The sequence below is a fragment of the Lipomyces oligophaga genome (genome assembly GCF_038497815.1).
Source record: "Lipomyces oligophaga strain CBS 7107 unplaced genomic scaffold V1516scaffold_1, whole genome shotgun sequence".
Taxonomy (NCBI): Eukaryota; Fungi; Ascomycota; class Lipomycetes; order Lipomycetales; family Lipomycetaceae; genus Lipomyces; species [Lipomyces] oligophaga.
In genome coordinates this window covers 1,414,411-1,427,820 of record NW_027117785.1, presented here as the reverse complement: position 1 = coordinate 1,427,820, position 13,410 = coordinate 1,414,411, and the positions used below count along the sequence as shown (strand labels likewise).

General features: G+C 46.7%; 6 protein-coding genes across 6 annotated transcripts; 4 read left to right on the top strand and 2 right to left on the bottom strand.

Moving 5' to 3' along the window:
• Positions 1–813: 813 nt before the first annotated feature.
• On the top strand, positions 814–3,024 carry V1516DRAFT_618343 (uncharacterized protein; the record flags this gene model as incomplete). Its single annotated transcript, XM_066919405.1, has 5 exons — positions 814–939; positions 988–1,215; positions 1,264–1,412; positions 1,668–2,393; positions 2,529–3,024. The coding sequence occupies 5 exons, from the start codon at positions 814–816 to the stop codon at positions 3,022–3,024; spliced, it is 1,725 nt and encodes a 574-aa protein (XP_066780006.1).
• A 700-nt stretch (positions 3,025–3,724) lies between these two features.
• Positions 3,725–4,913, top strand: V1516DRAFT_618704 (chaperonin 10-like protein; the record flags this gene model as incomplete). Its single annotated transcript, XM_066919421.1, has 2 exons — positions 3,725–4,340; positions 4,426–4,913. 2 exons carry the CDS (start codon positions 3,725–3,727, stop codon positions 4,911–4,913), a joined length of 1,104 nt encoding a protein of 367 aa, XP_066780005.1.
• A 649-nt stretch (positions 4,914–5,562) lies between these two features.
• V1516DRAFT_668656 (armadillo-type protein) lies at positions 5,563–9,228 on the top strand. The gene has a single exon (XM_066921040.1). The coding sequence runs from the start codon at positions 5,856–5,858 to the stop codon at positions 9,009–9,011; it is 3,156 nt and encodes a 1,051-aa protein (XP_066780004.1). The 5' UTR covers positions 5,563–5,855; the 3' UTR covers positions 9,012–9,228.
• On the bottom strand, positions 9,169–10,730 carry V1516DRAFT_668654 (uncharacterized protein). Its single transcript, XM_066921039.1, has one exon. The coding sequence runs from the start codon at positions 10,653–10,655 to the stop codon at positions 9,267–9,269; it is 1,389 nt and encodes a 462-aa protein (XP_066780003.1). The 5' UTR covers positions 10,656–10,730; the 3' UTR covers positions 9,169–9,266.
• Positions 10,641–12,661, top strand: V1516DRAFT_668653 (alpha-2-glucosyltransferase Alg10). Its single transcript, XM_066921038.1, has 3 exons — positions 10,641–11,058; positions 11,114–11,855; positions 11,909–12,661. Exons 1-3 carry the CDS (start codon positions 10,954–10,956, stop codon positions 12,547–12,549), a joined length of 1,488 nt encoding a protein of 495 aa, XP_066780002.1. The 5' UTR covers positions 10,641–10,953; the 3' UTR covers positions 12,550–12,661.
• On the bottom strand, positions 12,636–13,277 carry V1516DRAFT_661890 (uncharacterized protein; the record flags this gene model as incomplete). The annotated part of the gene is made up of 1 exon (XM_066920402.1): positions 12,636–13,277. The coding sequence occupies one exon, from the start codon at positions 13,275–13,277 to the stop codon at positions 12,636–12,638; it is 642 nt and encodes a 213-aa protein (XP_066780001.1).
• Between the last annotated feature and the right edge of the window lie 133 nt (positions 13,278–13,410).

The window sequence follows — 13,410 nt, the reverse complement described above, 5'->3', positions numbered from 1 at the left end:
TAAGGAGAAGAGCAAGCAAGGTCCGTTGAGCGGCGACCTTGCGCTTAGACTGAACTAACTGGGATCCTGCTGCGAGCTGCGAGCTGTGGAGTGCCTAGCGGAGGGCACGTGGTCGCCGAGCTGTTGGGGTTTGTACGTAGATGCTGTTCAGGTGAGAAATTGCCGAGTCTCGAAGAGTTGCCGAACTGTGCAAATGTTTGTATTTCTCTACAATCTGTAAATCCAGCTGACGGTTAGGCATTATTTGTGTCACTTTCATAATTTGCCATGTTCGAATCAATACTGATTTCTCGTCCTTGCGCTACATTTCATCTCTGCAATCCATGGCCACTCTTGTCCTTTCTTGCACCGTAACACACTCCTGACGAGTGCCAAGCGCGGCGCAGGGCTCTTGTGCTGCGCTCTTACCCTTTTGGGCATCTCCTATACTCACTGAGTTCTGGTTCACAGTATGTGTGTCTGGCAGACAACAGCAAGATCGTGTAAGCAAGACGCGAACACAAAGCTGTCTGATGTAGTTGCAGTTGTCTTCTCCTCCTTCCTGTTTTTTCTCTGCTTTAATTCCCGTCGTTTCTCGTCTTTTCTTGTCGTGTGCGCTCTCTCTTGTTGTGCTCGGCTTTGATTTCTCTCGGCCTGGCATCTTTGAGCCTATTCCTAGCACTTCATTTGAGCCCCACAATTATCAGCGGGACAAGCCATACACTGTCGTGCGCCTGACTTCTTCAAGTTACAGTCGTTGTTGCAGGCCTTCCACCAACCTGCTCTTTCTTCAGACAATTCCAACCTTCTTGAATATCTCGGTAGCTGCTTGAGATGAGGTCTGATCGACGTGCTTCTCCGCTTTATCTCTCTGCTCGCTCGAACGCGTTGCACTTTTATGATCCTTCCCCACAGCGAAGGCATCTGTTGGCGCCGGACCACTATCCTCGGCCAACACATGTCGACAACGACTCGCTCTCTCCCTTGAGCGCGACCTCGCCTTCGCAGTCGGAGAATCTCCTCAACAGAGTTCCTTTCTACAGTCTGTTTGCAGACAAATCATCCATTGCTGCTGAGCTTTCGCTCATAGACGCGGTCTCATCGCCAGCTCTACCCCCACCTTCTACCAAGCCCGCTAGACAAACGGCTGCCTCGCGGGATCAGTTTCGACCAGTCCCTTACCGTTCCCTGCTAGATCCACCAACTTTTGCTTCCTCTACAACTGCTCAGGCTTCTGTCTCAACTTCGACTTCGCCCTCATCGCACTCACCGACTGTTTCTCAGCCGACTGCCTCGGTCTCGGCCCAAGCTGCAGCTCCTGTGTCTATAGATTTATCCGATTCGTCTTCCGGTGGCTCTGATTCGGATGACTTTTCGTCCTCGGACTCGGACGATTGGGCTCCTTCCTCTTCTACATCACCGTATCGTCATGCGTCTACAAAGCACTCTTCTCACCATCACCACCACAGTCATGGCAAGCATGCGTCCCGTCTGTCGCAGCCTTCCCCCTCGACTTCACCAATAGTGTCGTCTCTCAAGCCAGCCTCTTCTCGAACCCATCAATCTTCTTCCACTTCATCCAGAAGTGGCCGAGGATCCGCTACTACCGCTGCAGCGCCGACGACTTCCAAGACGGAAACCATCACCACCACCGCCGACGCCAAAGCCGCCCCGGCGACTGCAATTAGCTTACCTTCTAGTGTAGGCACTGACCTCTCTATGTCTGTGCTCCCGCCTCCACTTCCTCTCGAGGCTATTCCTCCCACTTTGCTCTCGTCTGGTGCGTCTATCCGTTCTTTCCGCTCTCGAACTTCTGGGTTTTCTTCCTGGAGGCCGCGTAAATCAGCCCCACCTACACTAGATACTCTGCCTCTCGAGGTGCTTGATCAAATATGCTCGTTTATGGACCAGTCAACGCTTCTGGCTATGATCCATAGCTGCAAGATCCTTGCTTGCTCTGGTTATGTTTATCTTTACCAAAACCCTCAGTTCACTTCTACCTATCGCTTCGCTCAGTTTGTGTCGACAGTTACTCATGACCGTACAGTCGCGTCATATGTACGATCGTTAGATCTGTCTAAAATTGAAAATGGCGTTAAAGGCAATGTTATTCTAGCTGGCTGGCGTGATTGGAAGTACAGATCGGAACCACTCTATTGGTCTCGCAAACATCACCACCACCATCATCATCATCACCATCATGTCCGTCGACTTTCTGGTGATAATACCAACAGTGTATCTGCGACGCCAAAAGAACGGCGCCCATCACTTCGCAGATCGTCATTGTCGTTTGGTTCGTCTAGTTCTTCAAGTTCTTCATTGACTTCACTTTCTGGAGGGCTAGCCTCCACAACTTCACTTGTTTCGTCACAATCAGCACCACGCAAATCAGGCAGACGGCATTCTTCTGCTTCGTCAGGTACCACAACTGCCTCAACTACTCGCGCGCGCAGTTCAACTCTGGCGATACCGATAGACGTGTCTGCGTCCCCTGCTTCTCGTGCAGCAGCTCGCAAGGCGGCTCTTGCGGCCCAAAGAGCAGAGCAAAGTCCTGTGAGTCTTAAGCATCCTCTTCAAAGTCCACTTTTGAAGCAATACTCGCTTGCCCGCGATGTTCCGCTTGGAGCTGTGATACATGTTATCCGTGCTTGTCCTAAGATTCAGCACATTGATCTTTCCACCTTGCCACTTGCTGCTGACTATTATGTCGCTTCTCGCAAGTATAAGCCGACTGCATTCACAAACTTACTGTTTGTGTCTGATGTTCCAAAGTCATACACATGGAGACCAGAAGAAACAATCCATGTTCTGGCGGGTCGCGACCTCGTAGCCGCTCTGCTAGAACTGCGAGATTTGCGCACTCTTCGAATGCAAAGTCTTGTATGGGTTTCGAAGGAGATTGTCCAACGAATTCTGAGCCATGAACGACTGGGAGACACACTTGAGTATGTCAATTTTGCTCAGTGTGGAATGAGCCGGGGATTGCCTTGGGCCAAGGAGGGTGCGGTTGAAGATTTTCAGACCATTCTACGAGGAGAAAATTGATGCGCTTTGTATTTCTGTATTTCGTTCACTATTCGCTGATTTTTTTTTCATTTTTTTTTTATTTCATCAGTGCTTGACTTTTTTCTATTGTATGTGTTTTTTAAGTGCATTGGAAGGGAAATAGCAAAACGGTATTGCATATAGAGTGCATTTAGGAGATTATTTTTCGGTTTTTTTTTTTACAAGAGAAAGTATATTTTGAAATGAATGATGTATGGTTCCACGTACGAATATATATATCTGCGTTCGTATCAGAATGGAAAAAGTAAATAGCGAATTTTTTAGAGCTGAAGAGAAGGTATAGACTATTTTGGTGATTATTGCGCAAATCCGAGTGACCAAATCCAGCGTAGGGTGTGGATTGACCAAGTAACTGCAGAAAGAGCGCCCGCTCGCACAGCTCGATAAGAATCCGAGAGCTTGAACGTGGCAGAAATGGACTAGCGGAGCAATTAGGCTGCCCTGAAAGATGATACTGCTCGGGGCAGAGGTAACTGATAAAGGAAGCGAGATCACGGGGAACACGCTAGTTCAAAAGTCCCAAGGTTCAAATAAAGTGTATGGTTATGTCCGCATTGTTCACAGACAGAAGGAGTTCTCGAATCGAACGAGAAGTTGGCCAATTGAAGTCGACAACCTTGCTATAAACCGCCAACAAAAATCAAATCAAGGTAGCTGGCAATTCACGATGCCGGCGCAAATGAAAAGATTGATATATCCACAGTACACGACGCCTGACGGGTTCAAGTTTGAGACGGTACCCAAGCCAGTGCTAGGTGCTCCAAATGAAGTGCTAGTCAAGATCTATGCAGCCTCTATCAACCCGATCGACGTGAAGCGAGCCCGAGGCTCGCTGAAATTTCTTTTCAACAATCCCATGCCTTCACCGATCGGATTTGACTTCTCGGGAGTGGTCGAGGAAGTCGGAAAGGATGTTACTGAGTTTAGCTACGGCGATAGGGTGTTTGCTACTATGACTGAAGAGTACCGAGGCACTTTCCAGGAGTTTTGTGTGATACCCGCTGAAATGCTGAGCAAGATCCCGGAAAATATGTCCTTTGAAGATGCTGCCGCCTTGTCTTTGGCCGGACAAACTGCACTGGATGCTTTGGATATGGTCATTGCAGACAAAGAAGAAGGAGCAGAATGGTTCAAAGGAAAAACAGTCTTCATTGTGGCAGGTCTTTCATCGACGGGATCTACGGCAGCCATGCTGGCCAAAAACGTTTACGGCGCTGAGAAAGTCATCATAACGGCGTCTTCTAAAAAAGTTCCACTAGTTGCTGAATATCTCGGTGAAGGAGTTGTAGATCAAGGTAAGTAACTGTTGGATCATGCTGGGATTGGGCGGAGGGACATATGGGGAGGGGTATGTGATGCGGGGCTGATTCTCTCACTCAGTAATCGATTACAAGACCGAGGACCCGACAAAAGTGATTGCACCTAAATCAATTGATCTCGTTCTTGCAACTCAGGATTTTGGATTCCAATATCTTCATCTAATGAAGCCGGGCGGCGAAATCGTCTCTCTCGTCGCGATTCCGGACGTGCCTTTGTTTCTCAGGCCGGATTCGCCGTTTCCCAGTTACTTCGGCCCGGTTGTCCGTCTCTATTCAAAGATCGTAGAATACCGTGCGTCGAGATACCAGACAACCTTCCACGGCGCTATGTCTTATTCTACTAAAGAAAAACAGGATAGGCTAGCTAAATACGCAGCCGAAGGGAAAATCCATGCGGTAATTGCAAAAGTATGCAATTTTAGCGACCAGGATGCCGTGTTGGACATGTTTACTTTGGTGAACGCTGAAACCGGGTACACGGGTAAAATGGTTGCCCGAATCGGCCAGCCATTCAATGTCAGCGTTCCTCGGGGATTTTTTTATGCCTAGCAAAGAGTTTCATCTTGAATTGAAGTCTGGTTTTTGATCTGAACAAGTCTTATTTAAAGGGACCTGCTTCTCCACTTCGCCGGCAGGACGTTGTCGCTAAATGGCCTCACGATCTGCGGCGCATTCGTCCTCCATGCCCTCTCTACAGCTTTCTAGCTGGCTGTCTGGTTTGACCTTCTGCTACTAGACTGATTTAGTCCAACTGTAAATTTCCGTTGCCGCTCTTCGGGTGGTCATTTGCGCAGGTAATTATGCCTGGCAATCTAAGTCCTGCGCAATCCCTCAGACAGTCCTTGGACAGTTGTACTTGTGTTTGTTCGTTTCACCTGATTAAGCTGGTATCCATCTGCAAATCCAGTTGAATTTGACCGCCCTCCTGGCAACTGCTATTCCTCTTCCCATAATATATGGTAGTCGATGTTAGGGCTCCCACTTATTGAGTTCTTTCCCAAGCAGGGTGTAGGGTGTTAGACGTAACTCGATATTATCCGAGCGGAAGTGGCTTTAACTGCAACTGCGTCAGAATGTCTAAAGCCATAACTGCAAGATACAAGTAGATTTACGCTGTGGCGGCGGCGGGAACCATCGCAGTATAAAATTTTTTTTGTTAAAGGCGACGTTCTCCCACTAAAGCTCCTTCCTTCGTCTTCCTGTCTTCCTCTTTTCTTCTTTGTCGACCTTTTGTTCTCTGCAGAATTGCGTCTCCCGTTTCTATTTGTTTTAGAGAAGATATCTGCTGAGTGTAAGCTCGTCTGCCGATATTAAGTCGACTAGTTTTTGTCTCGAGTTATCCTGTTATAGTTGAAGTAAGTTGCTCCATTTTTGTCTGGTGGTTTTGTTGCTATTTTTTGGTTTGATTTTGTTCTCTTTATCTGCTGGTCTTGGACTGGTCGCACATAGCCAGTTTCGACTAACTCGATCTTCAGAATCCGTTAAATAATCATGTCTTCGGAGGCTGCTGTTTCTCTCCAGACCGTCACCGACCTTTTTTCCAAGCTCACGGTTGCCTCAACCGATGACGAGCGGGCTTCCCTTTCTACTTCCCTTGCTTCTATTCTTTCTAGTCCAATCGAGGATCACGATGTTCCCACCTCTCTTGTTGATTCGATCAAGAAGGCTCTTTCTAACAAGAAGGATGCCGTTGCTCGTCAGAATGCTCTGGAGGCTCTTAAAGCCATTGCCTCCGCTGAGCTCACTCCTTCCCTTGAGCCCTATATCGTCTCTCTAATTCCTGCTGTCATAGAAAAGGCTTCAGACAAAGTCGCAGCCATTAAGGCTCTGGCTGAGCCAACTGCTATCGCTATTGCCAAGGCCATCAACCCTAACGCTGTCAAGTTCATTCTTCCCTTAGTGTCCGAGGTCGTTTCGACTACTCCCAAGTGGCAGGAGAAGGCCACTGCGCTCAATACCATCATCGCATTAGTTGATACTGCTCCTGGTCAGATTTCTCTTCGTATGCCCGAGCTTATTCCCCTTCTTTCTGAGGCTATGTGGGATACTAAGGCTGATGTCAAGAAAGCTGCTCGTGCCGCCATGGTTAAGGCCACTGAGACCATTCAGAACAAGGATATCGAGAAGTTCATTCCTCAGCTTATTGAGTGTATTGCTAAGCCTACCATGGTTTCTGAGACCGTCCACTCTCTCGGTGCCACCACCTTCGTCCAGGAAGTCACTTCTGGTACTCTCTCCATCATGGTTCCTCTTCTTTCCCGTGGTCTCGCTGAGCGTGACACCGCCATCAAGCGTAAGGCCGCTGTTATTGTCGACAACATGTGTAAGCTTGTCGAAGATCCTCAGGTCGTTGCTCCTTTCTTGCCAAAGCTTATGCCTGGTCTGAAGACCAATTACGACAACATTGCTGATCCGGAAGCTCGTGATGTTACTCTCCGTGGTCTTAATACTCTTACACGTGTTGGTGATGTCAAGGATGGGAAGATCCCTGAAGTTTCCACTGCTGGTGACGTTAAGGTTTGTCTTGCTACTCTAGAAAGCTTAGTTAAGGACAAGAAGGTCGATAAGAAGTTTACTCTTATTGAGGAATACGCTGCTGCCATCGCGGGTACCCTTGTCGATGAACGAAATAACGAGGCTGTCACCTGGACTGAGACTATTGTTCCTTTCCTCACTGCCTTCCTTCATGAGGATGAAGCAAAGTCTATTGTCGAAGACTTCCGCAAGCGCTCCATTGCCAACATTCCTGGTGCTGCTATTCCTGAGGAAGAAGAGGAGGAGGGTGAAGATCTTTGCAACTGTGAATTCTCTCTTGCTTATGGTGCTAAGATCCTTCTTAACCGTACTGCTCTTCGTCTCAAGCGCGGTCGCCGGTATGGTCTCTGTGGACCTAACGGTTCCGGAAAGTCTACTCTTATGCGTGCTATTGCCAACGGCCAGGTCGAAGGTTTCCCTACTCAGGAGGAGTGTAAGACTGTCTACGTCGAGCATGATATTGATGGCTCTCAGGAGGAAATGACTGTTTTGGACTTTGTCTACAGCGATCCCGGTGTCCAGATTGATAACAAGGACGAGGCTGTTAAGGCCCTCAAGGATGTCGGTTTCTCAGATGAGATGATCCAGATGCCTATCTCTTCGCTATCAGGTGGATGGAAGATGAAACTTGCTCTTGCTCGTGCTGTCTTAAAGAAGGCTGATATTCTGTTATTGGATGAACCCACTAACCATCTTGACACTGTCAATGTTGCCTGGCTAGAAAATTATCTAAACACATGTGGTGTTACCTCTATCATTGTCTCGCACGATTCTGCTTTCCTTGATCATGTCGTCGAGTTCATCATCCACTACGAGCGCTTCAAGCTTAAGAAGTATAAGGGTAATCTTTCTGAGTTTGTCAAGAAGGTTCCTAACGCGAAGTCTTACTATGAGCTTGGTGCCTCTGAAATGGAGTTCAGCTTCCCTGAACCTGGTTTCCTTGAGGGTGTCAAGACCAAACAAAAGGCCATTGTTAAGGTTTCTAACATGACCTTCCAGTACCCTGGTACTTCCAAACCCCAGATTCGTGATATTACTTTCCAGTGCTCGCTTTCGTCTCGTATTGCTGTTATTGGACCCAACGGTGCAGGAAAGTCTACTTTGATCAACGTTTTGACTGGTGAGCTTCTTCCTACCAAGGGTGAAGTCTATGTTCACGAAAATTGCCGTATTGCATACATCAAGCAGCATGCTTTTGCTCATATTGATCACCATCTTGACAAGACTCCCTCCGAATATATTCAGTGGCGTTTCCAGACCGGTGAGGACCGTGAGACTATGGATCGTGCCAACCGTATCATCAATGAAGATGATGAGGCTGCAATGAACCATATCTACAAGATTGATGGTATTCCACGAAGAGTTGTGGCTGTCAATGCGCGCAGAAAATTCAAGAATACTTATGAATACGAATGTTCGTTTGTTCAGGGAGAGAATATTGGTCAGAAGAACGAGCGCTGGATTCCTATGTTGAGTGCTGACAACGCTTGGATTCCTCGTAATGAGCTTATCCAGACCCACGCTAAGATGGTAGCGGAAGTTGATATGAAGGAAGCTCTTGCCTCTGGACAGTTCCGTCCTCTTACTCGTAAGGAAATTGAAGCTCATTGTGCTATGCTTGGTCTTGAAGCGGAGCTTGTTTCCCACTCTCGTATCCGTGGTCTTTCTGGTGGTCAGAAGGTTAAGCTTGTGCTTGCGGCGTGCACCTGGCAGCGACCTCATTTGATCGTACTTGATGAGCCCACCAACTACCTTGATCGAGACTCTCTTGGTGCTTTATCTAAGGCACTTAAGAGTTTTGCAGGTGGTATTGTGATCATTACCCACTCCGCTGAGTTCACCAAGGATCTCACTGAGGAAGTCTGGGCTGTTTTGGATGGAAAGATGACACCATCTGGCCACAACTGGGTTCAAGGACAAGGCAGTGGACCTCGTCTTGATGCCAAGGCTGGAGACGAAGAAGATAAATTCGATGCTTTGGGCAATAAGATTGAAACTGTTAAGAAAGCCAAGAAGCTTTCTGCGGCCGAGCTGCGGAAGAAGAAGAAAGAGCGTATGGCGAAGAAGAAGAAATTGGGAGATGCTTACGTCTCATCTGATGATGAGTTTTAAAGATCCGGTTTTTTAATTTTATGTTAGACTTTTTTCATTTAGTTTTCACTGTTTTAACTCAAAATTTTATTACTTTTATATATGTTGCTCCTATTGATGTACGGCTTGGATGGTTGCTTTTATTTTTGAGGAATCATTATAAAATTTATATTTTTTTCTATCAACGTAAAAAATGCTGTTAAGTTAGACGCAGAATAATATTATCTTATCTTACTTAGTCAAGTTGTAATGAAGTCTGAACCCGCTAGACAAATATTACACAGCCGTAGCAGATTTGTCTCTGATAAGGGCCACGACATTTTCAACTTGGAGACAGATGCCCAAAATTTGATCATTTGAAGCTTTAATTCTTTCCGATTCTGCGTCAAACAAGGAAATGGACTGCGATTGATCTATGGACGAGGAGGACGAGCGGAAGAAAATGACTTTATCAACTCGGTCGATTATAGCACGAAGTCTCCGTTCTTGAATCATTTTGGCCGCGTAACCTTCTGCAGCTTTCGGCGACTCTAGACCCAGCAAATCTGCAAGCTCTGAAAAGGATATATTGAGATAGAGTTTTGAAGCAGCCAGAAGATTGTGTTCTGTGACTGCGCGGTCTAGGACAGAATCCGGTGCGTAGTTCGTGATGATGGCAGTGCTCGTGGTGGAGGTCGTGGTAGGCGGTGGAATTGATTCTGGAGGTAAAAGATGAATTTGAGGAATTGGTCTTCGAACAGAAGCAAGATATCTCTGCACTTTGGAAGCAGGTAAAAGTCGCTCGAATAGTAGATTGTCTAGCATATCTTGTTCAGAAGGCAGCTGTGAAGGAGTCGAGGGATCGAACAATAGTCGTTCATCCTTTGAAAGCAAGGACAACATCCGTCCTCTCGCTGGTCCTGCGGGAGCCAAAAGAGCACATGAAACAGCAGCAGATAGTAGTATAAGTCGATCGTCGGCGTCGACGGTGGGATCAGAGGCGGTAGTGGCTCCAGAAGCTGATGAAGACCCATGTGAAATTTCATAGTATCGGGCAGACGCCTCGAGAAATTTCCGTCGTGCTTCAAACACTTTAGCTTGCGCTAGCTTGAACTGTGATTTGGCTGCTTGATCTTCGCTCGATACTAATAGCGGTGCTATCTTCGAGATCAGGTCCTCCGCTTCGGAAGCTGTTTGCTTCGCCAGGGCGGGGACATCGAGGTCATCTAATATATTTCGGAGAATGCGAATCAGAATCGCGACTCGGTATCCATCCGAAATGACTCTTTGACCAGAATCTAGTCGAATTCCAAGCAAAATCGTTGCAGCCTGGCGTCCACGCGCTTGAGATTCGAAAAGCCCGGCTAATGCTTCGCGGACAATGGCGTCTTGATCTTCAAAGGACACCAAAACCGGCTGTAGAGCTTGAATGGTGGTAGAAAAAATTCGTTCCCTATCCGACGCTTCAGCTGAGAGTGATACAACATGAGACACATATGAAGCAACAACAGGTCTCATTACAACTAATCCAAGAGCTTCCAAGTTGGCCAGCACGGCCGATAGAAACGGAGGTAATGATGATGGTGTAGTCAACGGCGCCAGAAGCGCCTGGAGCTGTGCTGTTTTCTCGGGTTGAGCTGCTCCTGAGATTGCGATCTCGTCCACTCGAGACGATATTTCTGCCATTTATTTCAAAACGAATTTCGATAGACTAATATCGAATACTTGTCGCAGACATTAAAAGATAACCTTAGACCTTACAGTTTGTTTTCCGAGATCAAGTTCCAACGAAATCTGCGGCGTCGATCTAAAGTCGCTTAACCGACTCTTTACAAATTTTGGTCCCTAAACGAGTTTTTTGGTTTATTTCTATCCGTACAACTGGAAACATTAGTTTATTCTGATTCAAATCCAATTTCCTGTCGCAAAGAATCGAAGCTGAGTCGAGACATAACAGCTGCATCGCTACGACCAGTCGGATCAAATGCGGTCGCTGATCATCGACAGCTTTGTTCTCGAAGCGTGCTTGAGCGCCATTTCAGCCGTCGTCGCTGTTATTGTCGCTCGTAAAGTTCCTGATCCATATTTAGTAAGTTGATATCCGGTGAATATTCTTGCTTCGTTTCTAACAGGTTGATATTCAGGACGAAATATTCCACATTCCTCAGGCTTGTCGATATTACAATGGCGAATACACTTGGGACCCAAAAATCACAACCCCGCCGGGTTTGTATCTCGTTTCATTGCCAATTATTCGGCTAGCCCACTGGACTCTTGGCGAGTCGTGCACAGTATCTGTACTTCGAGCAGTTAATCTATTTGGAGTCTTGTTTGCTGTCCCGGCGTCTGTCCGATTATGTGCCGCCACCTCGAACAGAGATCTCCCTTTATTGATCCAGCTGTTTCCTCCGCTGTACTTCTTTGGATTTCTCTATTACACCGATGTTTGGTCAACCGTGTTTGTGCTGTTGGCCATGTCGCCTGCACTGGCCCCTACCGGATTATTAGCAACCAAAGTTCCCAGATATATAAGGATACCACTGACTGCGTTCTTAAGCTCAGCAGCTGTGCTCATGCGGCAAACAAATGTCGTCTGGATATGCTACGCGGCCGCCCTGGAACTTCTCTCCGCTTTGGTTTATCCAGCTGCAAAAGGTAAAGAACGAGCAAACGATATATACCTTTTGAATTCCAGTCGTCAAGTCGAGGATGTATCTTCCATCGCAGATATTTTCAGGGCAATCGTGGCGGCTTTCGTCCGGACTTGGACTAGAATAAAGCCAGGCAGGTCGAAAATACGCAAGGCACTCGTCGCACTCTCTTCTTATGGCTTTGTTGCGGTGGCTTTTTCTGCCTTTGTGTTTTACAATGGAGGAATAGCACTTGGTAAGTGTATCTAAATTCGCACATGAGAAACATGAAATTTAACGAATAATTAGGCGATAAAGATAATCATACAGCTGGAATTCATATTCCGCAAATATTCTATTTTACAGTTTTTTCATGCATTATTTCTGCTCCTACAACAATTCCAATATTCTTCAGCTCTTTGCAAAAAATCACAAGCGTTCGAGGATTATTCACAGTTACACTTGCTGTTCCAGTCGTACTTTTCGCCATCGACAGGACAACTATTGCACATCCGTTTCTTCTAGCTGACAACCGGCATTATCCGTTCTATATTTGGCGACGGATCATTAATTTGACTCCTAATTCGCGATATTGGCTAGCTCCTTTGTATATCGTTGCGACTTGGTTAGTGTTTTGGGTGCGTCTGCGGTCCGAGAGAGTACTATCTGTGATATTATTTTTTGGTGCGACAGCAGCCGTTCTTGTCCCATCACCATTGATTGAATGTCGCTATTTCATAGTGCCATATGTGGTTTGGCGACTCCGAGTTGCGGAGCTGGATTCTGTAGAAGAAGAACACTCCAGTGAAAGCCAGCAACAAGGAGTGGTCATGAGAAGGGTTGAAATTGCATGGTCCGCACTGATCAATGCAGTCACATTAGCACTGTTTCTTCTGAAATCATTCGAATGGCCGTCTGAACCAGGTGTCCGGCAACGGTTCATGTGGTGATTAGGAGAATGTTTTGCATAGTCCTTCTGATTTTGCTTTGAATACCCATTCCGATCCAAAAGTCTTTTTTATTATGTTTCTGTTAGTTAAAAGTTTAGCATTTCCATATCCGAGTCATCATAATTCTCCGATTTCAAAGGTTGCCCCGAATCTGCTGCAACTATGGAAGGAACATCCCATCCTAGTATCCGGCTTCTGTCCAAAGCTTTCTGCGCTTCAGATTTCCGACCGATGGACATCAGCCCCATCCCCAAATACGCATGCAGACCAGGGTCTTCGCTGAAAGGAAATTCAAGAAGTAACTCTTCCAATCGATCGACCATCTCGTCGATGCGTCCATGTGCTATATCATTCGCACATATTGCGCCTAAATAAAGTGTACTAGCTTGATTGTGCACCCGAATTCGAACTTGGCTTTGCGCAATCCTACGGTCCGGGATTTTTAGATACGCGCCTGTCGAGAGTAATAGCCATTCTCGTAGTTTTCTCTGCTCTCTTGGAGACGTATTCAGTAGCTCCATCATCTGCGTCCATAGAGGACTGATGATCTCAGCCGTAGTGCCGTTGTGATGTTTGGCATGTGAAGGATGACGAGGGGCCGGTGCACGCGATCGGAGAAGCAGCGCCAGAGCTCGTCGAGCTGTGCTTTCATCGTTGCGTAAGAGTGAATAAGCTAAAACATCACATAATGCTCGACGGTGCGTTGCTTCCGTAGAAGAAGTCACCATCTTGTGCCGTTAATATTAGCGTGTTAATTTTAACTGGGAATTTGCTTCAAGCTTGATTCAGGTGTTGTCTTGTTGGGACTTTCAAGTATGCTAAGTACACTTGATCAGACTGGACAAAACAGGAAATATTTTA